The sequence below is a fragment of the Triplophysa rosa genome, linkage group LG21 (genome assembly GCF_024868665.1).
Source record: "Triplophysa rosa linkage group LG21, Trosa_1v2, whole genome shotgun sequence".
Classification (NCBI taxonomy): Eukaryota; Metazoa; Chordata; class Actinopteri; order Cypriniformes; family Nemacheilidae; genus Triplophysa; species Triplophysa rosa.
Genome location: NC_079910.1, coordinates 18,745,662 through 18,772,104, shown reverse-complemented (window position 1 = coordinate 18,772,104; position 26,443 = coordinate 18,745,662). Strand labels below are relative to the sequence as shown.

At 45.3% G+C, this 26,443-nt stretch overlaps 2 protein-coding genes across 4 annotated transcripts in view; one reads left to right on the top strand and one right to left on the bottom strand.

Annotated features, from left to right (window-relative positions):
- The window catches only part of tgm1 (transglutaminase 1, K polypeptide), a 31,954-nt gene extending 5,725 nt beyond the window's left edge, over window positions 1-26,229 (top strand). For both annotated transcript variants that reach the window (XM_057363352.1, XM_057363351.1), the window contains 13 exons: window positions 2,651-2,889; window positions 2,977-3,165; window positions 3,296-3,547; window positions 3,621-3,739; window positions 6,858-6,965; window positions 7,493-7,670; window positions 7,911-8,049; window positions 8,208-8,400; window positions 8,649-8,802; window positions 22,822-23,106; window positions 23,505-23,665; window positions 25,127-25,263; window positions 25,829-26,229. In XM_057363352.1, coding sequence (XP_057219335.1) covers window positions 2,652-2,889; window positions 2,977-3,165; window positions 3,296-3,547; window positions 3,621-3,739; window positions 6,858-6,965; window positions 7,493-7,670; window positions 7,911-8,049; window positions 8,208-8,400; window positions 8,649-8,802; window positions 22,822-23,106; window positions 23,505-23,665; window positions 25,127-25,263; window positions 25,829-25,973 — 2,298 coding nt within the window. In that variant the 5' untranslated portion in view covers window position 2,651 and the 3' untranslated portion in view covers window positions 25,974-26,229. The remainder of the gene's footprint in view (window positions 1-2,650; window positions 2,890-2,976; window positions 3,166-3,295; window positions 3,548-3,620; window positions 3,740-6,857; window positions 6,966-7,492; window positions 7,671-7,910; window positions 8,050-8,207; window positions 8,401-8,648; window positions 8,803-22,821; window positions 23,107-23,504; window positions 23,666-25,126; window positions 25,264-25,828) is intronic.
- LOC130571984 (uncharacterized) lies at window positions 8,815-18,149 on the bottom strand. Of its 2 annotated transcripts, none has more exons than XR_008965148.1 (2): window positions 11,003-18,149; window positions 8,815-10,688 (listed from the first exon to the last, which is right to left on the bottom strand). XR_008965148.1 is itself a non-coding variant. In XM_057363350.1 (2 exons), exon 2 carries the CDS (start codon window positions 16,528-16,530, stop codon window positions 11,290-11,292), a length of 5,241 nt encoding a protein of 1,746 aa, XP_057219333.1. In that variant the 5' UTR covers window positions 16,531-17,368; window positions 17,683-18,149; the 3' UTR covers window positions 8,815-11,289. The 2 variants fall into 2 exon arrangements, 1 of the variants encoding a protein (XP_057219333.1); XM_057363350.1 differs by having other exon boundaries at window positions 8,815-17,368; window positions 17,683-18,149.
- Window positions 26,230-26,443: the final 214 nt, after the last annotated feature.

Genomic DNA, 26,443 nt, shown 5'->3' with positions numbered 1-26,443 from the left:
CACGAAGCATAGACTATCTAAATGGATAATTGAGGCTATCGCGCTGGCATACTCTTCCTTGGGCCTTCTATGCCCCACGGGAGTTAGAGCCCATTCTACTAGAGGTGTCGCCTCTTCCTGGGCATGGTCTAGCGGAGTCTCCATAGCGGATATTTGTGCGGCGGCCTGCTGGGCTTCGCCTTCCACATTTACCAGATTCTACAGTCTGGACGTTCCGGCCTTACAGGCCCAGGTCCTTTCTGCTTAAGACTACTGCTGGGCTGGGGTTGCCCTCAACCACACCAGCACCTAGCACACTACTGGGACGATTAACCGGATTAGGCCACCTATTAGCTTGGCTTTTCCGCCTTCCACAGGATTCCCTGCATCATACCTATCCTCGAGCCACGGCTTCGGGATTATATGATGTTTTCGTTCCACTTGTAGCACAGCGGGATTATACTGGTTCCCCATAGCGTCCTGCTACGCAGTACGAGTGAAGTATCGATAGGGAACGTACTCGGTTACTAACGTAACCTCGGTTCCCTGAGATACGGGAACGAGTACTGCGTTCCTGGCCGTGCTTACAAGCTGCATATGGTCGTCGCTTCAGTCGAAGTAACCTGAGGACCCTACGGTGATGTGTCTGCTTATATAGCCATCATCGCCATAGGTCCGTGCAGCTTCGCTGCCATTGGCTCAAAGTTTTACTTTGCAAGCACCAATGGCCGTGCAGTATTCACTGCGTTATTGTAAAGCTTCAGTCATCGGAGAAAAATGAGTTTTCCCCATAGCGTCCTGCTACGCAGTACTCGTTCCCGTATCTCAGGGAACCGAGGTTACGTTAGTAACCGAGTACATTTTTCACAAATTCTCTGTTCAGGAATTTTTTGGGCGGGGCTAAAACGTGGATCGATGACTCAATGGAACGTCCGAGCATACATGGCCCCTCACCAATCACTAGAGCGCCTAGCATCAGGCGTCTGTTCAATCACAAGCAAGTTTCACGCACACGCTTTCAGCATAGTTGCCAAGTCCGCTTATAATACGCGACCTTGGGCTTCTTTTTCTGTCAAGTCGCGTTAAAAAATCACTTGTTGCGGGTTTTGGGGCTTATTTTAAAAAATATGGTTGCTTGCTCTGAACCTGACAAGCAACTTTGTTTCTTTACATCTATGGTCGCTGTTTTGTTCAATCCATTAACACTGTCTGCTCGAAGGTAGGCTTTTTGTACTACATGCGGCAAAGCATAACATCACAGCACTGCGAGAGCTGTTTGAAAGCATACAGAGACGTATACTGTCAAATCACTCTCGCGGTACTATGATGTCACGCGCCGATTGGTCTGCGCGGCGCTGCAGGTCACACAACATATCTAAGCACGTAAAACAACATAGAGAAGCCAAGAATGTTACAGTGGTCTCTTCACGTAATCATCGGCGCTATTTGGATAATCGGAGGTAAATATACTAAACAGATGAAATATTAACTTAAAGATAAAAAACATTTTATAACCGGGCTACATCATTAAACATGTTAAAAGTGTAGATCTGCGCGTTTGGCTACACAGCGTTATTCAAGCCTAAGCACGTGTGAATAGCGTCATTTGTCCTCAAACACACCGCCTCCTTTCCCCTACCAACTAAACTAAATGTATTACATCTGTCACGATTAGAATGAAATGTGAAAATGAACGAAACGTTCAGATCTGATCACGGTGCAGCAAAGGGGTAGGGAGGGATGACCCTATTTATTAGGCTATAAGGTAAACATCAAACATTTTTATTGTATTAAATAAATGTATTGATCATTGCAGAATATAATTTAAAAAAGTATACATCAAATGCATATAGTTCAGTTTTACTTTATTATAAATGTGTGGCTGTTACAGCTACGTTAAGTGGTCATCATATCTTCTCCTTTTCCATCTCTCCAGGCCTATACTGCTCACAGCAGAGATTTGCAATTCATTTTTGTAAAATAATTTATGTTTGTGTTTTTCAAACAGGGTAGTGTCAGTTTAAAATGACCCAGGCTCGTTCATTAATAATAAATAATTGATAATAAATTACATTGATGATCATGAATAATGTTGTTTTGGGCTTGTTTTTGGAGCTGCAGTTGCTTATTTGTCTTGCAAAAGTTGGCAGCGCTGGCTTTCAGGCTCTCTCACGCTCTCACTCTGCCCAATTTAACAAATCTCACAACAAATAACAAACAAACGGTAACGCAGACGCGAATGGACGGATGGGAATAACGCGAACGGAAGGAGGATCACTGCGCGTTTTCGCGACGTTCTTCAGTGAATGATGTTTAATTAACAAAGTTAGGAAGGAGTACGAGCAGATAATCCACCCAGTTGGTTCGCTATGAGCAATCTCAACATCTACCCTATCAGCTCAAGAGAGAACCACTACAAATAGACAAAGCTGTCTTACCTCTCTCTACAGTCTTAAGGCAATTCAATGAAAGTTTGAATTCAAATCCTCCCACAAAATCTTCACATATAGCCTACTGGGGATTCAGGTTGAGCGACGCGAGTGGGCGTGGCTTCAGCGCCAACAGCGCTGTGTGACAAACTCAGAACACATATTTTAATGTCACTTTATTCTGACTTTAAATGTAATCTTGTACAGTTTGTGTGAGCTGTTATGAAATTTCCATTTCACAGAATGCGTGGAGAGACATTATCAATCAGAAACCGCTCTGCCATTGGCCGCTTTCCATCCAGCACTCTTGTTCTGGACGAGCCAAAGATTGTGGAGGCAGAGAAGAAGAAATGGACATGTAGCAGCTGGATCCAACAGTGTTGCCTCCGCTGCTGCGGCAGCAAAAAAACAGATGATGTCACAGAGACTGTTATCACCAATCCCACTGCTGAAGAACCTAAAGAAAACTATGAGATGAAAGGTATAGCCCAAATGCATGGGACACACTTAGACTTCATTGAATCTTACGATCAAGAACAGATCCGATAACCTTTTGTCTTTCTTTCAGCTTTATTGGAGGCACGTTCCATAGACCTTCTCAAATCTAAGACTGAACAGAACCGGTTGGAGCATCACACAGATCGCTACCATAGTGAAAACCTCATCGTCCGGAGGGGACAGACTTTTCAGATGCTGATCGAGCTCTCGCGACCGTTCAACCCGAAGACAGATAAACTCCATTTAGAGCTCAGATTAGGTCAGTTTCTTTTAGTGACTTCAGGATTTCAAAAGATACGCAGCGCGAGCGCATATGCATTTGTAATTTATGGGAGGAGCATATTTAAAAGAATATCAGCTCTAAATGTTTTTGCATTTGTATCTATCAGGGAATCATCCAGATGTATCGAAAGGCACGCTTGTGATTGTTTCTTTGGTTGAGGACATGCGTGATAACTGCTGGGAGGCCAAGATCGTTGAACAGACGGGCAGAAAAATCAAACTGTCTGTCAACTCTTTGCCATACGCTGCTATTGGCAAATACAAACTTGCGGTTATAACACAGTCCCTGGCAGATGGGACCATGTCAACGTACTGTTCAGAGAATGACATCTACATGCTGTTCAACCCTTGGTGTGAAGGTACGAGGGTTTAAGGGTCAAGACACACTGAAAATATATCAGTTGTGTTCATACATGTGCTGTTTTCTCCTAGATGACTCTGTGTACATGGATGATGTTGAACAGAAGAAAGAATACGTATTGAATGACATGGGTGTAATCTATTATGGGACAGAGAGCCAGATCGGAGACAGAGCGTGGAATTTTGGACAGGTGAGAGTAAACCTTATTCTACAAATAATTTACAAAACAGCACTGATGGTCTGTGTGGGAGTTTTTCAGGGAGGCTGATATGTACTCAAAACTGATGAAACCAATAAAGAAAATCATATTTTTTGTTGCTAAGGATTTGCTTAGATTTGCTTCTTATTAAAATAATCTTGATAATTTATGACGTTTTTGTTTATTCTTGAACTCACCTGCTCAGCTCTTGCTAATACAAAACATGAATGGATCACATCATCGGGCTTTGCCATCTGTTAAGACTCATTTCTGTCCTCTGACTGAAATATATTTTTATATTTATTATATATATATATTTTTTTTCATTCACATGAAGTTTGCAGTTTTTCTATTGATAAACATTAAATAATGGATTGATAGTGAAATAGTTAAAATAGTAGTGAAATAATAGATTTAGATGATTTGTCCATATGAGGTTACCTCTGGGGGTTACAATTTAATAAATGGTATATATTGTATTTTGTAACAGGTGAAAAATAATGCAGTAACAGGGTCTCAAACAAAATAAAGGCATTGTTATATGATTTTAATTGTTGTATGCATCACCACAAAGAAGGTAAAGGCAAATCACAATTTTAAAGATGAGGAACATATTTAATGTTTGTTTACAAAATGACAAACTGTTCAATTTATAGTAATTTTATGAATATATATAATCGTTCTCAATTTTCACCACAAAGGAACAAAAAAAGTAATGGAATATCACTGTAACACTTGTCACGATGTCAAACACAGTGTAAAGTGAACTGGTGATTTAATGTAGGTGAAACAGATGAACAAACCACAGGTAACAATCCACAAATAACATCCACGCCTAAATCAGCAATAAACAATAGGTAACATCAACAGGTAAACACTGATAACATCCACAGGAAAAAGGTAACAGAGGGTCGGAACCAGCAAAACATCAAGAAGAACTGATAACTTACAACTAGACCTGACAAATAACAAGACAAAACACATGGTTTAAACAGTGTCCAGGGAATGAAGATCAGGTGAGGGTGTAATCATGGTGGCTGACGGGGTGCAGTGCATGTTGTGGAATGAAGTCCATGGGGTTAAAAGTCCGGTGAATGTGAACGGGAATGGTCGTAAGAAGGTGCTGATGCAGGGCTGCCAGCGGTGGAGTTGTTATAGTACCCCCCCTCCCGCAGGCGCGTCCAGTCTCAGGCGGTGGACAAAAGGAAGGTGGCAGGGGGTGATCCATAGGGCTGGGGGGTGACGATGGAGGGAGAAGGCAGGGAAGACTCCAGTGCAAGATGAGCAGGAGGACCCAGAGACCAGCCAGGAGGAGGTCCCAGGGCGGAGTCGAGGGAGGGAAGAGCCATGGTGGAGTGCAGACAGACGAAACCCTGCGAACGAGCGATGGAGACAATGAGGGAGGAGTTCAGGGTGGAGCAACGCCGGGCGGAGAGCCCAGGCGACACCGAAGGTCCAAGGCGAAGCCGATGGCTCAGGCGACTGAGGCGAAGGCATGGCCATGGCAGACTGCGGCGGAGCCAGAGCGACTGAGGATGGAGCCGAAGGGAAGAAGGAGCTTGACAGCTGGGTCGAAGGACTGAGGTGGAGTCTGGGTCTCAGAGGCTGATGGTAGAGACCTGGGATACTCCAATTCAGGGGTAGTGGGCGGCTGGAGATCCTGAGGCTCATTCGACCCAACAGCACTGGCGTGCTGAGGGATTCCCGGGTGCCAACAAGCCGAGGGCTGACACACTGGCTAACGAAGGCTGAGGAAGCTGAGGGAAGGAGGGCTGGAGCTTCCTGGGGACTGGCGAAGGAGAGTTGTCTGCTGAGGAAGGGCTGGGCGGGGACGTGCAAGCGCTGGGCGGGACCACCATGGGAAGGCTGGTTGGGACCAGCGGGGGCATGGAAGCGCTGGGCGGGACCAGCGGGGGTATGGAAAGGCTGAGCGGGACCAGCGGGGGCATGGAAAGGGGAAGGGAGCACTCAAAAGTCAATGTCACTTGTCCAGTCCAAGAGTCGGTGTCGCTGTGGGCCCAGGCTCTCTGTCTGCGGTGACATCCGGTAATTGCTCCGTGCTGTGAGGTGGTGGCTGACTGGTCTCTGGTTCGGGCAGTATCCATGGGGTTCGGAGAGCTGGACTGCGGAGGATTTAGGCGCGCATCCCGGGTGAGCCAAAACAACCCCGCCATTTATGGCCAGGACCAGATGACTACTCTACTTGCATGTTTAAATGAATGGTCACATTTGGGGTCGCTCCAACTCAACAGTCTGCACGCCTCGAAGAAATCCTATGCATACCTCTCCAGAGACATGCAGTCCTGGCAGAGCTGCATCAGCTGGGTCTTTGGAGAGGTGATGTCAAAGTCCAGATCCAAAAAGGGGTCTGTGAAGGGCTCTAGTGTTGTGAAGAGGTTCGGTGATGAAGATGGTGATGGAGTGGTCATCGCATTTGGAGGTCAGATCTCAGGTACAGTGAACTGGTGATTTAATGTCGGTGAAACAGATGAACAAACATTAGGTAACAATCCACATGTAAGGGCCGGTGTAGTTATGCTAATGCAGGGGCGGTCCGGGACGAATCACAAACACATGGGCCGAAACGCAAATGCGGACAGACGGATAAGATTAGAAACGTGATTCGGAATGACAGCCCCCCCAAGACACCCACACACCCCCCGTCAATGGAATGGATGGAGGGCCGCTCTTGGTCAAGAATCCCAGGGCAGATTTTAAGTCCCATCCCGCCCCTGGTTTAAATAGTGTCCAGGGAATGAAGGTAGGTGCGGGTGTAATCATGGTGGCTGACGGGGTGCAGTGCATGTTGGGGTTAAATGTCCGGTGAATGTGAACGGGAATGGTCGGGAGAAGGCACAGATGCGGGGGGCGTGGCTGCCAGCGATGGAGTTGTTACAATCAGAAGGAAATGTAATGGATTATTTTTAAATTCATACTTAGGCGCAACTGTAATAACTTCCACTGCACCTCTGTATATTACTATGTCTACCTTTTTATCCTTCTAAGTCTACGTATTAACATTTTATTACATGTTTAGTACTTATAGAGCTCCTGTAACCACAACTAATTCATTGTGTGTATGTGGACACGGTTTCTCTTTATCTGTTAGTTTGATAAAGATATCCTGTCGGCGTGTTTGTTTTTGTTGGAGAGAAGTGGTGCTCCAGCATCAGGATGGGGAGATCCTGTCAGTGTGGTCAGACTCGTGTCTGCACTGGTAAGTCTAAAGTTTCCTTTTTCAAAGGGTGATATAATAACGTTGTGTATCTTTGTTCAGTGGGATCCACTTATTTTGTTAGTTTTAAGTTTCTTATGTTTCAATATTTTAATTCAAATATTGACTACATCTAAAACATAGTCTGTTGCAAACTTGTTGACACACTTAAGTGATGCAAAAATATAATTGAAAGGTCACCTCTGATAATGATATATCAAGGCAAGAGGACGTATTATTTCATATACCTTTTACTTTTTTCGGACCCTGCATCTGTCAATGCAACAAGTAAAATAGTCCAATAAAGTGTATCTCAATTGTGGTGTTCTTATATCATAAGATTGGGTCCCTAGAATTACCAATTGCTCTTTCCTAATGCTGGGATGAGATCTATTGAATGGTTATACAGAGCCACAGGTAGTTAATACACACAACAGAACAAGGTTTTGCAGACCATATCTAAAGGTGCAAATGAGGCTGTTTATAGATGAGATGAATGCAGTTCAACTTTGTTTTATGTTTTACATCAGATTAACTCGCCCGATGACAATGGAGTGCTGGAAGGAAGTTGGTCAGGTAAATACGAGGATGGGACGGCCCCTACGGTCTGGACCGGTAGCAGTGATATCCTCAGACAGTATCATGAAAATGGAGGAACACCTGTCAAATATGGACAGTGCTGGGTCTTCTCTGGAGTCACCACCACAGGTTAGAGTATGCATGAGAAACATCGGGTCTCATTCACTAATAATTCAGTACAAATGTTTTAAGCATTGGGTCAAAAAGGGGCAAATCCAAACGTTGAGCTACAACCAGAAAAGGTTATATTCGACCCAACAATGGGTTAAAACAACCCAGCATTGGTTATTTATTTTTTCAGTAAAAGATATGTCCATATTTCACATGATTGTAAACATCTCTATCACTTCTCTTTCTTTTTTTCATCAGTGCTCAGATGCATAGGAATTCCCACCCGCTGTGTAACAAACTTCAACTCGGCTCATGACACCGATGTTTCCCTGACCACAGATGTTTATTTAGATGAGAACTATGAGCTTATTGAAGAGCTCAATCAAGATTCTGTCTGGTAAGCTCATTTGTTAAATGTTTTTAAAATGTATTTGTGACATTGTGTTTTGAAATGTAGCCACTATCACTTGTTAAAACAGACGACATCAGCGGGTGTTAGACAAAAAAGGATGTTAAATCTACAAATGTTAATTACCCCCATCCCTATAAATGCAGGAACTTCCATGTGTGGAATGACTGTTGGATGGCCCGTCCTGATCTACCTGCGGGTATGGGGGGGTGGCAAGCAGTGGATGCCACTCCTCAGGAGACCAGTCTGGGCGTCTTTCGCTGTGGCCCTGCCTCTATCACAGCTGTCCGGAATGGACAGGTTTACCTCAAGCATGACACGCCGTTTGTGTTTGCAGAGGTGACTTTCTGTTTTGATTTATTAAAGCAAAAACAAGTTAAAAAGGTTTCTTGGTCAAATTGCTTCAGCCAGTGTTGTTATATTTGCCTCATGTGTCCACTAGACTGATTTAGCAGTTTTTTGTGGTAGATTTGTGAGAATTTAAGCACAAATAAACTGAAAATTCTTCTTCTCATGTTCTTATCATCTTCTTCTCACAAACATGGTGTCTTGTTGGTATGAAATGTTTTGTTCTCTGTGTACTCTAGGTGAACAGCGATAAAGTCTTCTGGCAGAGGAAAGCTGATGGGACCTTTACTCAGGTCAAAGTTAAGAAGCAGGCAGTAGGTCACTGCATCAGCACTAAAGCTGTCGGCTCTGATGACCGTGAAGACATCACACACCTCTACAAACACCCAGAAGGTAAAAACAACAAACACATACATACAAAACATTAAAACAGTACAAATTAAATAAAATCAGTTAAGTTAAGTTCCCTTTCTGTCGGTCTCTCGATGTTGTGTCGAACCGACAGAATGGGGTTTGATCTTGAGTACCTATCATCTCCGATTGTACTTTTTAAAGGCCAATGAAGTTGGCGAATGGCGTGGCATGCCAGTCTCCGCTCCGTATATACGGGTATAAAAAGGAAGATGGCGTGCCCATTCATTCACATTTTTGTTCTTTGGAACCTGCTGAGCGCATCTTCTCTGATTGAAAAGAAACTACTGGATTGTATGACGCAGAGCAGCGGATTCATCCTGGTGTGTGCGATTTCCCTGGGCGTTTCGGTAGCGAGCCGAGGGTGTCTACTAGGGATGCAACAATACAGTAAACCCATAGTTCAATACGTACCTCGGTTCTTTAACCACAGTGTTCGGTTCGGTACGGATGGCTTGGCAAAATGAAGTGGTTTTTTTTTTCCATTATTCTATGCTTAGGTGACAGGAACATGAAAATGTTAAGAAGAAAAAAAGGTTTTGTTTGCAATTCTCTTTATTTACTTGTAACTTGTAAACACCCCTAGTGTACTGAATAAAATACATACAAATATATATATGTGAGATAATAAATACAAATATATAAATGTAATATATAAATAATAAAATAAAGATACATAAAAATTAACACTGGCAGATCACAGCTGCTGGTAGCCCATTCAAACATGGGAACACATCAATTCTTACATAAAAAACATAACATGTAAAGTTGAACGTAAACTGAACATTTGAAAAACTTTAACAGTACTGCAGTATAGTAGTCTTCATTTAGAATGTAAAGTTCAACATCACTAAGTTTAGCTATCTATTCCTGTATTTGGTAGTTCTTATGTAAAAAGATAAGCTTGTCAACACTCTCTGCAGCAAGACGAGACCGGTTCGCACTCACAATATCTCCGGCAGTGGAGAAAATTCTCTCACTGTCACGGTATACGTGGAAGAAGAACCCAAGTGCAGGCAACGGCAGGTAAGGGGTTAAAACAGGGGTATTTTATTTTAAATATAAACACAAAACAAAAACTCCCTCGATGGGGAAAAACACTGACAAAGACAATGGGAATAAATGATATTAGGAAAACACAGGAACCAAGGACTATTAACTAGACTATAAAACGCTTGACTTAAACTAACATAAACAAGACCAACAATGACTCACAGTGGGAACAAGGAACATCGATTTGGACAGGTTTGGAATACAACACGACATCACAGGTACAAGGAACGTACGTAATCCACGAGCAACAAGACAATGAAACATGAGGACTATTTAAAGGGTAGACAAACGAAGGATAATTAACAAGGGCAGGTGGGGAACATTAGACACGGCAGGAAAGCAATACATCAGATGAGAGGGGCGGGGCCAATGACAAGACACGAGAAAACACATGAGATATCAGAAGATAAACATCCCATGGTCTTCTCACACAAAACCTAAGTGTAGCGAAGGGCTACTCTGAGAGGAAAGGGGCTAGTTTCAAATAAGTATAGCAGTGAACCAGGGTGTCGGTCAGAACACAGCAGAGAGCATTGGGTCAACTTAAGCCGTTTATTGGGCACACATGAACAATCATCAGAGGGGAGAGCCAGCGTTAACAAGATCAAGAGGAGTACGATCAGTGTCCCTTTACTGAACCCAGAGCCATGAACAAACTGAGTGCTGTTCCGTTCATCACTCAGACTGGTACTCTCTGAATTATCCAGGTAAATTTCAGTGGCGGTTAAGATTGGCAGTATTTGCAACCGGGCCAGGTAAGATGCAGGTGGAGAGGTTAATATGTAAAGATGTACAGATGTGCAGATGTGGTTTCCCTGGAACAGATAACAACAGAACTCCTAAGCATGCAGAGCTATTGTGCATAACATCCATGCAGTTAACGCATTAACAGATAACAATAGGTTCTCCCCTCATACATCTTCTCAATAATATGTACTACACTCATTCCTTCATTGTTACCAAATACACCATTGACATAATGAAACAACACTCTTCATTAGCAACACACTGACGAACAGTAACATGAGTGATTATCACAGCTATGAACAGCTGTGTAGCTAGTAGCATGTTAGCATTAACAATAAGGAACACAATCCAAGCGAACACATATAACTCTATCTGTACTCACTCTTATTGGACGCACATCAGCACACTACGTTATAACCTGGCTCGGAAGATTCAGTTACAGCCTGATTTACGAGCCTGTGTATGCCGCACCACTGTCCCACGCGCTGTTCCAACAATTAACGCTCTTCCGCAATCGCTCCGGATGAGCGGTGCTCGCTTTCATAATAAAAGCTCCTCTGGGAACAGTGAATATCCCCACATCATTCCGGCGTGATAACTCCTCAGCTTGGGTCTTTTGCACAGCCGCCCCCAAATTGCTTGCAATTTGCCCCTGCAAAGACTCGCCTCTTAATCTGAAGAGGCCGGGGTCCCGTGCGCATCATCTCTGTGATCTGGGATAGCAGGAAGAGTAATCAGTCTGGCCACTGGCCGAGTGTAGATCTTGTCTTTGATTCTCACGTCTGCAGATCTAACATGACCATCTGCGCTCTGATGCACTTTAACCACTCTACCCACCGGCCAGAGGGCCCTGGGAAACTGAGGGTCCATTAGCAACACCACTGAATTGACTGTCAAATCCGTAGGGGTGTCATGCCACTTTTGTCTGCGTTGTAGTGCTGGCAAGTAATCCCTAATGAATCTTCCCCAGAAATGATCCGCCATCACCTGACAGTGCCTCCACATTCGCTTGCTTAATCCCTCGCTCTTCTGATATACCACCGTCGGCAGTGATCCATCCAGCCGCCCCATCAGAAGTACATTTGGGGTTACTGCATCCAAGTCGGCCACATTGGATGAGGTATAGCCCAGCGGTTTCGCGTTGAGGATGGCCTCTACCTCCAGAAGAGTAGTATGGAGCACCTCTTCGGAGACAGGTTGAGCCCCTATGACTGTATACAGAGCGGACTTCACAGACTTGATCTCTCTTTCCCACGTCCCCCCGAAGTGAGGAGCTGCAGGGGGGTTGAAGCGGAAATCAATTTTCTGTCCAGCCAGTAATCGTTGTAGATCTGAGGACATGCTATTGAAGGACTCGCGGAGCTCCTTCTCTCCAGCCGTAAAGTTTGTACCTCGGTCTGAATAGAGCTCTGCGGGAGTTCCTCGGCGAGCGATAAACCGTCTGAGGCTCATAAGAAAGGAATCCACATCCATACTGTGCAATAGATCCACGTGCACCGCTCGGGTGGTAAGGCACTTATAGATGATCCCCCATCTCTTCTCTGAGCGCCGTCCCAACTTTACATGGAAAGGTCCAAAGCAATCTACACCTGTCGAGAAGAACGGGGGCTTGTGTAGACGCAGACGGGCTTCAGGTAAGTCGGACATCTTCGGGACCAGTGGCTTGGACTTCCATCTTCGGCACTCCTCACATTGATGTTGCACCTTCCGCACGGCCTCTCTGCCACGAAGAACCCAGAAGGTACGGCGCAACTCCGCGAATACTCGCTCAGGGCCTGGATGACAGAGGCGGGCATCGTAGTCCCGGATAAGGAGCTTTGTGACCAAATGAGTGGGGTCCAATACAATGGGGTGCTTGAAAACCGAATCTAACCCCTCAGCACGTCTGAGTCGTCCTCCCACCCGTATAATATCCTCCTCAGGGTCTAACTCCGGTGAGAGGCTAAGTATGCGACTACTCTTAAGCAGTGCCTTCCCGGCTCTCAGGTGTCGCAACTCCTCAGGGAAGCACTCAGATTGGACTCTTTTGAAAACCGTCATCTCTGCCTGCTGGTAGTCGGCTGCACTCAACGGTTCTCTTCCTGCCGCCCCATGCAGCTCCTGAGCCACGGACTTCACCATATCCCTCCATGACAGTGAGTGCATTGGCAAGGTTTCTGGTCCCTCCGCGCGGTTAATCACCCCGCATATCGTCAGCTTCTTATACTCTGCCGTGTCGTGCTTGGGTTCCACGCCCGGCCAGGTGGGCCATCCATCGGGTCCTTTGAGGAGGAAAGTCGGCCCTTGGCTCCAACGATTAGGCATGGCTAACTCTGTCAAGGTCTTCCCGCGTGTGACGTCATCAGCTGGGTTCTGTGCGGAGTCCACATAACGCCAGGTACTCTGCTCTGTAAGCTCTTGGATTTCGGCTATGCGCGTGCCGACAAAGACTTTGAAGCGGCACGACTCTGACTTTAGCCATGTGAGCACTGTAGTGGAATCACTCCAGAGAATCGTCCCATCTGTACTGATGCTCAGTTCCTTCTTTATCGTCTGGGCAAGCTGGGCGGCTGACAAGGCACCACAAAGCTCGAGGCGGGGAATCGAGTGTTGCCGGCGGGGGGCCACCCTGGATCTTGCTGCTAGGAACGCCAGGTAGATTTGTCCCTGTGCATCTTCGGTTCTCAGGTAAGAGACTGCCCCGTAAGCCCTTTCGGAGGCATCACTGAATACATGAATGTGTCTAGAGACCACACTCCGACCTGCATGAGCGGGAACATATGCACGTGGTAAGGAGATGTGTGATAGCAAAGGCAATTCTGATTCCCATTCCTTCCATGCCTTCTGCAGGTCAGAGGGAAGAATCGGGTCGTCCCAATCCCGGGGCTTTTCCCACATGCGCTGGACGATCAGTTTAGCTCGAGTAGTGTAGGGTGATATGAACCCTAGGGGATCGTACTGTCGGGCTAGCACCTTATACACATTCCTCATGGTCAGCGATCCATAGTCCAAAGGTCGGCTCTTGTATCCTAAGGTGTCTGTTTCCCAGTGCCAGCTGAGTCCCAGAGTTGGCTCTGTCAGGCCGGATTCGTTGTGTGACAGCCACCTCTCCATACCATCGGACCTTGCTTCTCCAGGTAGGTGCTTAAGGACATCAGGCACGTTGCAGGCCCATTGACGAATCTCGAATCCACCCGCGGCTAAGACTTCTCTGAGTCGCTCCACCAGCCCCTTGGCCTCCTCGGCCGTGGGCACACTCTGGAGACAGTTATCCACGTAAAAACACTGCTCCACCGAATGCCTGACTCTTCCGTCTGGTCCACCATGGTCTCTCGCATGCCTCTGGAGAGCAAAAGTAACACAGCACGGTGAGCATGCAGTGCCAAACGGCAGAACTTGCCACTCAAAGATGTCTGGGGGTTCGTTGCGCTTCATGTCCCTCCAAAGGAACCTGAGAAGTGCTCGATCCTCCGGAGGGAGCCGAACTTGGTGAAACATGCTGCGGATGTCTCCACTGACCGCTACTGCATGTTCCCTGAAGCGCAGCAGAACTCCGAGCAGAGATGGACCTAGCGTAGGTCCGGGAAGGAGAGCATCATTTAGGCTTCGACCCTGGAACTGATACGAACAGTTGAAGACCAGGCGTCTCTTCTCGTTGTGACTCACTAGGTGGTGGGGTATGTACCACGATTCTTCGGTGAGTGAGGCTTCCTGTGGGTTTATCTTCCTGACAGCACCTGCTTCCACCAGCTTGTGGATCGCTGCACAGTACTCGTTAGCCCGTCGGGGGTCCCTGTCTAGGCGCCTCTCCAGACTTCTGAGACTTGGTAGGACGGCCTCTTTAGGTGCTCTGAGGGAGGGAACACCGCGTTTCCGCAGCAGCGGGGTGGCATACCTGAGTACACCGTCGACCCTTATTCGCCTTGTTTTTGCCTCGAGGAGCTCAATCGCTTCCTGATCCTGCTTTGATCGTACCACCAGTTTGCTGGTCTGGTAGGGCATCACGTCCATCTTCCACAGCTTCTCTACATCCTGTGCTAGCTCTGTCTGAGGGGAAACACTGGTGAAGAGACACTGCCTGGCACCCATTGTCCACTGTATGGGATGAGCAGGTCCTTGGAGGGCCCATCCCAACCTAGTGCAGACAGCTGCTGGTCCTCCTGGCGGTCCCAGTCTCACCGGCTCGATCGGGGTGAGTAGATGGGGGTAATCAGCACCGATCAGCAAGAGTGGTTTCACATGCTCGAAGGGCTCAAGGGGTATGTCTGCCAGATGCCTGTACTTCTTCTTCAGACAGACAATGGGGTAGGTGTAATCTGCCAAAGCCAAGTATCGAGAAGTAAAAGCTTCTGTTATTCGAAAGGTCCTCTTGGGACGAGAGGGGGAGGATATGCTGAATGAGACTGATGATCCCTTCAAGGTTTGAACCTCCTGACGGATTGTGCGGAGTGCTAGGTCCTCAGGCTTCTTGGGCAGGCCCAGTTGATCGGCAGCCTCCGCGAGGAGCATCGTCCGCTCAGAACCATCGTCGAGGACAGCGTACGTTTCTAGTGTCTTGTCTCTATTGCGCAGAAGTACCCTGACGACTTTCAGTAGGACACGGGAATGCACCGATGGTCTGTCCAAGTAGAGTATTTCCGTTCCGGAGCTCACTAGACAACTCTCCGTCTTTGGCGGTTCGACCTTTGGGCGAGCATTGGCATCATGCAGAATCCGGAGGTGCCTCTCATGGCACAAATCGCAGAGCTTTTTGAGGTCACATTGTACGGCTTGATGTCCTCGTCCACATTTCCAGCATCTCTTGTTCACTCTTATCCACTCTCTGATCTCCTCTCTGGTGAGTTTCTGAATGTCGGGACACTTATTCAGGAAGTGGTCGTTGTTCTCACAATAAGGGCAGTACGGTTTCACATTGCCTCTTTTGGTCGGATTAAAAGAGCTGTGACTCCCTTGGTTTCCCGCCTGTCTCGGCAGACGGCCTTCTGCTCCGTGAAGCACTGTAGCTGCAGGTCGGCTGCGTCGCTTTTCCGCTCGGTAGCCTGTTGACCCTTGGGTATGGACATCTGAGATGTTGTCGTAGCCTTGACACCAAGACTCATATCTGAGCCATTCTGCCAGGTCACGCAAGGTGTGAGTATGCCCATGACCGTAGAACATCTGTCGTCTGAAGTTCGCTCTCATCTCGGTCGGAAGCTTGGAGAGGATCCGAGCTACATGAGAACCACATCTAAGCTCCACATCACCATCCGGACCCAATGTCTGTAGCATGCCCACTAGTGACTGTACATGCAGTGAGAATCTTTCAAAGGCCGCTATATCTCCTCGTTTGATCTCAGGTGAATCCATGATGGTCGCAATCCTCTTTAAGGCTACTTGATGAGGCTGTCCGAACTTCTCCGTCAGGGCGGCCATTGTGTCCATGTAAGGCCTGGGTGAGTTAATAAAGGAATCAGCTATGAGACAGGCTTCCTCGAGCTTCACATGATCCACAAGGATCTGGTACTTAAAGAGCTCCGGGGCATCCGCAGGTAACAGGTTGGTTAAAGCTAGCTTCAGCCTGGAGAATTCCATCGGGTCTTTATGAACGAAAAGAGGGATTCTTGGGGCTGGTCCCTGATATCCTCCTCTTCCCAGTGACATTGCTCCTGGCGACTGAGGTAGCCCTCGAGCACGGTGCGGATAACTCATGTCGACTCTGGTTGGGAACTGCTCCGTGTGAGACATTGGTGAGAAAGATCCTGACCTCTGGGGTCGAGGCCGAGCATCCCAATGTTCATTACGTAGTCTGTACGAAGAAGGATCGCGTTGGTGAGAGTGCTGGATATCATTAGCGGGTGCTTCAGACACCGCTTGGTCTCTCATGAGCTGTAGCTCCCTCATCATCCTATCTATGACGGTAATCACTCTGTGCTCCTCCACCCTCGTGGGCATAGGATGTGGCTCAAATGGGGGCCATGGCGGTGGCGGTAACTCTTCAGGCTCCTCCTCTTCCCCTAATTGGAAGTCATCGGGCCTGGAGGGCGGAGGTCTCGGCCATGGTTCTGTGGGCTGTGTCCGTCGCTCTAGTCTCGGCTCCCGGGTAGAGGTAGTTGGTGGTTGTGACCATGCTATGTTCGTGTCTTGGAGGCTATCATCCCAGTCAGCGGAGGACTCATCCCTCGTGCAAGGGGTCTTATTCCATGGAACGTGAGAACGTGGGATCCACTCAGCTGCTCCGGGTGGAAAGGAGGGCGTACTGTGACGTGTTGGGCTAGACCTCCTCGGTGGAGCTGCTCCAACCACGTAATCCTGTAAATATTCCGGTTGTCGCTTGGGCGGGCTGGCATGGCCCACACTGCTCCCTCGCTCGGCTGAATATTCCCAGCACAGTTGCTATCCGGCTCGAAGGACCACAAATGTAGCGAAGGGCTACTCTGAGAGGAAAGGGGCTAGTTTCAAATAAGTATAGCAGTGAACCAGGGTGTCGGTCAGAACACAGCAGAGAGCATTGGGTCAACTTAAGCCGTTTATTGGGCACACATGAACAATCATCAGAGGGGAGAGCCAGCGTTAACAAGATCACGAGGAGTACGATCAGTGTCCCTTTACTGAACCCAGAGCCATGAACAAACTGAGTGCTGTTCCGTTCATCACTCAGACTGGTACTCTCTGAATTATCCAGGTAAATTTCAGTGGCGGTTAAGATTGGCAGTATTTGCAACCGGGCCAGGTAAGATGCAGGTGGAGAGGTTAATATGTAAAGATGTACAGATGTGCAGATGTGGTTTCCCTGGAACAGATAACAACAGAACTCCTAAGCATGCAGAGCTATAGTGCATAACATCCATGCAGTTAACGCATTAACAGATAACTATGGCTTCTCCCCTCATACATCTTCACAATAATATGTACTACACTCATTCCTTCATTGTTACCAAATACACCATTGACATAATGAAACAACACTCTTCATTAGCAACACGCTGACAAACAGTAACATGAGTGATTATCACAGCTATGAACAGCTGTGTAGCTAGTAGCATGTTAGCATTAACAATAAGGAACACAATCCAAGCGAACACATATAACTCTATCTGTACTCACTCTTATTGGACGCACATCAGCACACTACGTTATAACCTGGCTCGGAAGATTCAGTTACAGCCTGATTTACGAGCCTGTGTATGCCGCACCACTGTCCCACGCGCTGTTCCAACAACTAACGCTCTTCCGCAATCGCTCCGGATGAGCGGTGCTCGCTTTCATAATAAAAGCTCCTCTGGGAACAGTGAATATCCGCACATCATTCCGGCGTGTTAACTCCTCAGCTTGGGTCTTTTGCACACTAAGGCTTTGCCATGTCTCTGCTACAGGACCAAGAAAAACAAGACTAAATGAAGCAGAGCCATGACAGAAGCCCCCCCTTTAATGAGCACCTCCAGGTGCTCACCAAGAGGTAGACGGACAAGACAAGACCGACTGGGTAACAGACAGGACAAGGCAAAACAGAGAAAACAAAATCAACGGCAGACATGACAAAATAACAACAGGGCTTGGGTGGGACAATAAAAATAACAAACATGGGAGGGGGGGTGGGGCCAAACAAGGGCTCCTAGGGGGCAGTCCATGGGGGTAGGGAGAAGGGGGAATAGTCTTAGTCCCCGGCTGCGCTCGAGGGCACGGAGTCCTGGGGGACTTAAGGGAAGTCCTGGCGGGGACCACCGACTTGAGCGTCGGCGGGACAAGGCTGGGACCTGGCTGGAAGGCCAGCTGCTGTATCGGCTGGAAGGCCGGCTAGACAGGGCTTGACGCCGGCTGCACCGGGCTGGATCACCGGCTGGGACGCCGGCTGGATCACTGGACTAGACACTCGCCGCACCGGACTGGGCACGACACTGGATCACCGGACTGGAACGCCGGCTGGATCACCGGACTGGAACGCCGGCTGGATCACCGGCTGGGACGCCGGCTGGATCACCGGCTGGGACGCAGACTGGATCACCGGCTGGGACGCCGGCTGCACCACCGGCTGAGACGCCGGCTGCACCACCGGCTGGGACGCCGGCTGCACCGGACAGGACTTCCCCCTCCTCTGCTTCTTTTTCCTGGACCGGCCCACAGGACATGTGGCCGGTTGCTGGGAAGCGGTGGGGGGCACGACTAGCTCCGTGCTAGAGGAGTCGGACGGGGAGTCCCACGACTCCCTCCATCGGCACCGTCCACGGAGACTGGTGGGTGCTGGGGAGGCTGCAGGGGGAGAGGCGGACGAGTTGGTGAGGCTCAACACCCCGATCTGCATAGCCCGATCCTCAGGAATCGCAGGCAGTGGAGGAGAAAGATTGGGTTGGACTGAGACCCTGGGCTCCGGCCGATTCATGGCATACCTAATCATGTCCGTGAAGCCCAGCGGTCTCAGCATCCTCATCTCTTCCCGAGATGAGGATGCTGAGGATGCGAACAGCGGTTCGTTCAGACCGCCGTTAAACATTGCCATCTGTTCCGTCTCGTCGTGGACCATCTCCCCTGCGGTCTCGAAGAATTGATCAGCGAACTCCAAGACGTCGGAGTAGCCCTGTCGCAGACCGCAGAGGAGATGAGCCTGCCTGGATCGCCTTGCCTCCATCTCTGCCTGCTGGGTTCGGTTCTGGCTCCTGGATTCTGTCACGGTATACGTGGAAGAAGAACCCAAGTGCAGGCAACGGCAGGTAAGGGGTTAACAGGGGTATTTTATTTTAAATATAAACACAAAACAAAAACTCCCTCGATGGGGAAAAACACTGACAAAGACAATGGGAATAAATGATATCAGGAAAACACAGGAACCAAGGACTATTAACTAGACTATAAAACGCTTGACTTAAACTAACATAAACAAGACCAACAATGACTCACAGTGGGAACAAGGAACATCGATTTGGACAGGTTTGGAATACAACACAACATCACAGGTACAAGAAACGTACGTAATCCACGAGCAATAAGACAATGAACATGAGGACTATTTAAAGGGTAGACAAACGAAGGATAATTAACGAGGGCAGGTGGGGAACATTAGACACGGCAGGAAAGCAATACATGAGACGAGAGGGGCGGGGCCAATGACAAGACACGAGAAAACACATGAGATATCAGAAGATAAACATCCCATGGTCTTCTCACACAAAACCTAAGGCTTTGCCATGGCTCTGCTACAGGACCAAGAAAAACATGACTAAATGAAGCAGAGCCATGACACTCACTTGCAACAGAGGTTCCTGGGACACAGAGATGTTGTTGTGCAACTTTTGCAACATGGGGGAACTTGCATTCATTTGTTTTCCACCACATAAATGGATCAGCATCCACATGAATACTATCTGCTAACTTGTATGTGGTAACTTCCTCCTCAATGATCTGGGGAAAAGGCTTGGTCTGCGTCAGTTGTTCCTCTTCAGTTGTTTTAAAAAGCTCCCCAAACACCTCAGACATTGCTGTCTTCTTCTAAGGGAGGGGGAGAGGATGTATTTTCTTCCTCTGTGGATGTAGAGGGCACAGGATTCTGTACTAGACCCTGTGTATAAAAAAGAATGATCCTTTATTATAATTATTACACCTCCCCCAGACAGATGCATGCACAGGTGGTATAACATATCACAAATTCAATTTTAATAATTATTTTATCACTGAAAACAATTTGTAATAATAACAGATATAACACAATCCAAATCACACACAGTTAAAAAAACGTAGTACCTGATGTTGATGCTTCAGAATTTCTTGAATGATGTTCCTGTAGAGTGCTTCATGAGAGCCGTCATCAAGGTAAGGCAGGGATTTGAATCTAGGGTCTAGGACTGTGGACATTTGGAGGTAATGCTGAAGACAAGCGTCAGAGTACCTCTTTATCAGATCCTTTGTAATGGCTGCTTTGGCTTCTTTGACTGTTGGACTGTCCTGGTCTGTTGGTGCCATGGATTTAAGAATCATCTCTTTTAAAGGAAGGATCATTGATACAGTGGGGGTGGTTTCACTGCTCATGAGAGTTGTCACTGCTTTCAGTGGTTTGAGTAACTGAATCATTTCTTCTGCCAGTTTCTGTTCATTGTCATTCAACATTGCTATGTTCTTGACAGACGCCTTCAGATTTTTGTCCAGTAAAGCAGAATAAATGGCAGGCTGCTGCTCTGTGTAACTTTCCAACATGTCATGTGTTGTATTCCAACGAGTTGTGACATCATGGATTCATTTGTGTCTGGGCAAGTTTAACATCTCCTGCTGATCAGTGAAAACATGGTGGGCTGTGGTGCTTTTATGAAAAAAGTCACTATTTTTCTGACCAGGAGGCGGGACACCGTGTTGTTGACTGACACTGCTTTTTTGGCTGCGAGGTTTACAACATGCGCAAAGCAACTTATTTGTGGCCCCAACCCGTCAGCTTCATGAATTGCAGCATTATCAGTGGTTACTGGAAGTAACATGTTTGGCCTCCACAACTTCCAAGTATTCGCTGCATTTGTCAATTCTTTTGCTAAATTAGCGGTTGTATGGCTTTCATACATGGGACGGGTTTGGAGTACAGCACTCTTCATTTCCCAATCCGACATGTAATGAATAGTCACTGTGAGATAACTCTGTGTTGCCCGCGAGGTCCAACTATCTGTTATAAGAGCAAGGCTTTGTGCTTTAGCCAATTCATTTTCGATTTTGTTGCGTGTCTTTTCGTAGAGGTCAGGAATTACCTCAGTGCTAAAAAAAGTACGCAACTGTAGTTTGTAGCGGACTGTAGTTTGTCGAGCACTTTCGTAAGGTATCGAAAGCCCACATCATCGATCACCGAGAACGGTTGCAAATCTTTAGCAATGAACACCCTACTGCATTTATTATTTTTTGTGTCTCTCGGAACCAGTTGGGTATGAATGCTGGATGGAATCGGCTAGGGACTGTTGCTTTTTGGTCAACTGAGTTACCTGTAAAATCCTGCTTCCAGATAGTGACAACGCAGGGTGATGGCGCCGCAGATGTTTAGTCATGTTGGAAGTATTTCCATTTGAGTAGGTAATTCGAGTAAAACAGTGCTTGCACACAGTCATTATTTTGTTTACTGTTTTTGTTTCATCTGCATCATAGTCGACAGCAAATCCGAAATGTTCCCACACCACAGATTTGAAAGACGCGGGTGCATCCCCGTATTTCGGTCTCTCTCCACCGCTCGCCATGGTTAGAGTGTGAAACCTGACACCAGCATCGCAAGTTTAGCTCTCACTGATTGGAGATTTACTCGCGAAGAGGCGTTTATTCATCTCAGCGCGTAGACAATGCAGAACAGAGCCAGTTCAGAGAGTAATACAACGCATTGACCGAAAAACCGCAAATCTGATGGAACTGAATTGGTAGAGGTGTGGTAGTGTGTGCTGCTTGCATATGCCAGTGAGTTACAGTATGCTGGGAAATGTCTTGATATTGTTGCAGCTGGTCCAGGAAAGCATTGTTGCAATCATGTGGTGTAAATCCTGTTTGATGGAGACATCCTCCATCAAACAGGATTTACACCACATGATTGCAACAATACAGTACAGGTGTTGATATTGTCCTTCAGGTTTTGATCATAGTTTGTATCTTGTCAATGTAATCCTGTTTAAAATAGAGGTGTTTCATACACATAGTACCATAGTATGGGAGGGTCCATAAAACACTTGTGCCCAGGGACCTCTGAATTCTTAATCCGGGCCTGATCACAGGCCAAACAGTAAGTGGGCCTACTAGAGCTCTTTCAAATGCATACATGCAAATACAATGAGACCAATGATAAGAATGATTTCTAAAATATGTGCTTTTTTGCTTGACGAAGTTTTGGGACCATTTAGGGCAGTGGTTCTAAACAGGGGGGGGGGGGGCGTAGCCCATAAGGGGACCCCAGCTGACTTCCAAGGGGGCCTCAGGATGATTTATAATTTAAAAATAAGACAAAGTGAGCATTGAAAGGCATTTTAAACAACTAAAAACCAAGACATTATTTGTCCATTTTTATATTGAATAAGCATTTTCCAGTTAATGTCAAGCTCTGAAATATTTTTTGGGTCAAAATTTTGAGTTTTTGTGAGCGGGAGGAGGGCCTTTGAATATTGTTGAATACAGTGGGGGGCCTTGGAGTCAAAAAGGTTGAGAACCCCTGGGGGATTTCTTTAATCTGCATAGGACAACATAGTATTTTATATGCAGTTTGAAGTCTCTTTTACACTTTTTAATGAAAAATGATAACTGTAGGTTCAGAGGAGGAGCGTATTGCTGTGGAAACAGCTTGTCAATATGGCACGAAAGCAGGAATCTACTGTTCGTCAGGAACTGAGGACGTCACTGTTCAGATCACAATGGATGAAGAAGAACCTCAGCTCGGTGCTGATGCTAAACTGTCAATCACCATACAGAACACGAGTTCAGAACAGCGCAGCATCACTCTCTTCGGGCAGGTGGAAGTAGTGTATTACACTGGGGTACATAAAGCTACAGTGAAGAAGGACCAGGTACCTGTCGACCTCCAACCCAGTGAAGGTGAGAGACTTTATACCTGTCAAAATTTCACAAAACAATGTTCCGAAAGTCTATCTCTGACTTTCTTCAATGGAACATGTTTTTTTTTGTCTGAAATGTTTAAAAATATATATTAATGTCACTCTTTTTTATGCAATGAAAGCATAGGAATATTACAAATCTCAATGTTACAGAACTACACCAGACAATAAGATGCTACTAAATAAGGACTTCAGTTTCGAAGCTATGAAAGATGGTTTCCAAAGACATTGTTATTCATTATGATATGGATTACTTCAGATTTTTCATAACTTTGGAGAACGACAGCCCACGTTTACTTCTATGACCTGATAAAGACTTTTATTGTGTTTCACCAATAAATAAAGGTCATACAGAACTTTTTCATTTTTATTTTACAGTTGAGACTGTGGACTGGACTCTACTGTATGATGACTATAAAGATCAGCTGGTTGATCAGGCGATTCTGATGCTCACTCTTACTGGACGCGTCACTGAGACTAAACAGGTTCTGGTGACCCAGTTCAGTTTCAGACTGCGAACACCAGATATTCTGATAACTGTGAGTTTAAAAGTCTTCTTCAGTTTAACCCTCACATACAGTACATATACTGTGAAGTAGAATATTTTTGGGAGGAGTGGTAAATTAAGATAAAGAAATGAATAAGAAACTGCTTTAGCCTATTGACATGCAGAGGTGGGTAGTAACGCGCTACATTTACTTAGTTACATTTACTTGAGTAACATTTTGGAAAATATGTACTTTTTAAGTAAAACTAAAAGTGTGTACTTTTACTCTTACTTGACTAAATTTCTAATAGAAAATCTGTACTTTTACTTCGTTACATAACTTACACTGCGTGACGTTCCTTCGTTCCTTCATTTTAAAATAAGCTTTTTAAAACGCGTTGTTTATTTCAAGGTTGTCGTCTCTTTTTACGGGCATTCCTGAGTGATCGATTCTTTTGAGTCGATTCCTTTGAAAGCATTAATTGAACAATGGGCAAAACCATTTGAATAGGCTAATGAATCAGTTCAAATTATTTGTTCAGTTCGCAGCACGATCTGAATCATCTGAAGCAGGATTACTCACTCCTCGTAGCGCGAAACTTAAGAACACGCAGAACACAAAGAGCGTTGGATGAAGTGGATATTAATCTATATCTATACAATCAAAACTGCCAATGTGTCATATTGTTTGCTAGCAATGATAAATGCCCGCCATATGCGCGCACCCGCGCGACCTGTTCGTCAGACACAGCAACATGCGCGTTACCTGTCAGACACAGAGACGTGGGCTTGCAGAAATATACATTTGAAGAACAGAAGGAAGAAAACTTGTTGATGGGCGTGTGGCTAACTGTTTACTGTTTGCTTACAAGTAAGAGCGTTTCACAACACACACGTGACACAGCACGGGAAAACATGAGCTTTGTTAAAAAATGTGTATTTCATTTAAGAGAGCACTGCAGATGTTCTAGATCATCTTAGGAAATGCTCTTGAGTTTAGTTAATGCTTTAGTTTGACATGGTCTATTATTCTAAATAAGTTGTGTAAACTACATTGACATCAGGACTAGATGAAATTTACAGAAATGCTTGTATCTTCTGTGTATGTTTATTCTTTAGTGTCTGTATGTATATTGCAAAGATCTGCTTATGATAATTAAAAATATTGATTAAAATGTAATATTAAAATATTGGCGTTAATATTAATTTTATGTAGTAGGCCTATATAATCAGATACAAAGTAACTAAGTAACTAGCTACTTGAGTAGTTTTTTCATTGCATACTTTTTTACTTTTACTCAAGTAATTTTTAAAATAGTGACTTTTACCTTTACTTGAGTAACAATTTCTCTAGTTACTTGTACTTTTACTTGAGTAAAGATTTTGGCTACTCTACCCACCTCTGTTGACATGAGCCTGAAATTGTTCTTAACATTAGGTTTAATGGAAAGAAACGTTTTATGGCAAATCAGATCATACTTGTGTTGTAAATGTGCGCTGTTCTGCCTCTTAGCCTGTAGGGGACGCTGTCGTTGGTAAAGAGTTGAGTGTTAAGATTGTTTTCCGGAATCCGCTGCGCTGCACACTGATGAATGTCAAGTTTCGCATTGAAGGACTGGGACTGCAAAGCATTAGAGAGATTTCCTATGGGTAAGACGTCAACTTCGAGTTAATTCTTCAATTAATGTTGTTGTGGGTGATTTTAATGCATGCTGTTTTCATTAAAAACCCATTGTGTCCAGACAGACAGATTTCATTACTGTTGTTATGAAACAAAAAAATATGCATAGAAGAATTTTCTTTATATGACTAATTGTGTAATTTAATGAAAATAATATCACAAACATTTATTAGCCTTTACTGCTAAATATATACAATACCATTTAAAAGAGTTAAATCACTTTATTTTTCACGTTTTTGTAAATCGTATGGAATGAAACACATTTTACACACATTTTATTATTGCTCTGACTAAATTAAAAATGAAAAACTTGAAAACTGTACATTTATATTCAGTATCTATTATTTATTTTACTTAAATCAAATTGTACTGTGTAGACAGAGCCTACAGTAGTAGTTTAGTTGCACACTGCAAGAAATCTTTTGACCGTCAATTCAATATCAAAAAGTCTTACAATCTACCTGAACTCCCCAGTTCAAGAATGTGTTTGAAATGTGATAAAATAAGTTTCTCATGTCTTATTTATTTTCTCAGCAACATAGAAAGTCTGGCCACGGTGACGCTGACAGAGAAGTTTATTCCTACAGAGGCTGGACCACAGAAGCTTCTTGCTTCACTTGATTGCCGGCAGCTAACTCAAGTTCATGGAGTCGCCAACATTGTCGTCAAAGCATTGTGAAATGTCTCAAAGAAAATCAAACTTGTGCTGGAGCTTCAGTCTTCTTTAGACATCTAATCAAATACAGCTTTTATGCTGTATTTCTGTAAAACCTGTGCGGTTTTAAATCTTAAGTTTAGCCATTTAAAATGTAATTCATTTAAAGTATTTATTTTTATATCATGTTAAATAGTATTTTTGCTTTTTTGGAAGTGGAAGTTTTTTAATATTTAAAAAATGTATTTACAACTTAATTATGAATTTATATATTTTTTCTCAGGAATGTTATCTTTTAATATTCATAAATATGAATAATACAACCCACGCATTGTGTTTTTTTTTGGGAGGGGGTTCTATCAATAACATCACCATTCATCATTGCAGGGCTAAAAGACGTGCATACTCAATAACAGAAAACACAACACAATTAATTTTCATTTTCCACACCCTCTCTTGGTTAAGAGTTATTATTTATAAAGCACATTTAAAAA

What these genes read in the sequence shown, in the direction of transcription:
- LOC130571984 (XM_057363350.1), bottom strand. Translation starts at nt 16,530, where the DNA reads ATGCCCACGAGGGTGGAGGAGCACAGAGTGATTACCGTCATAGATAGG.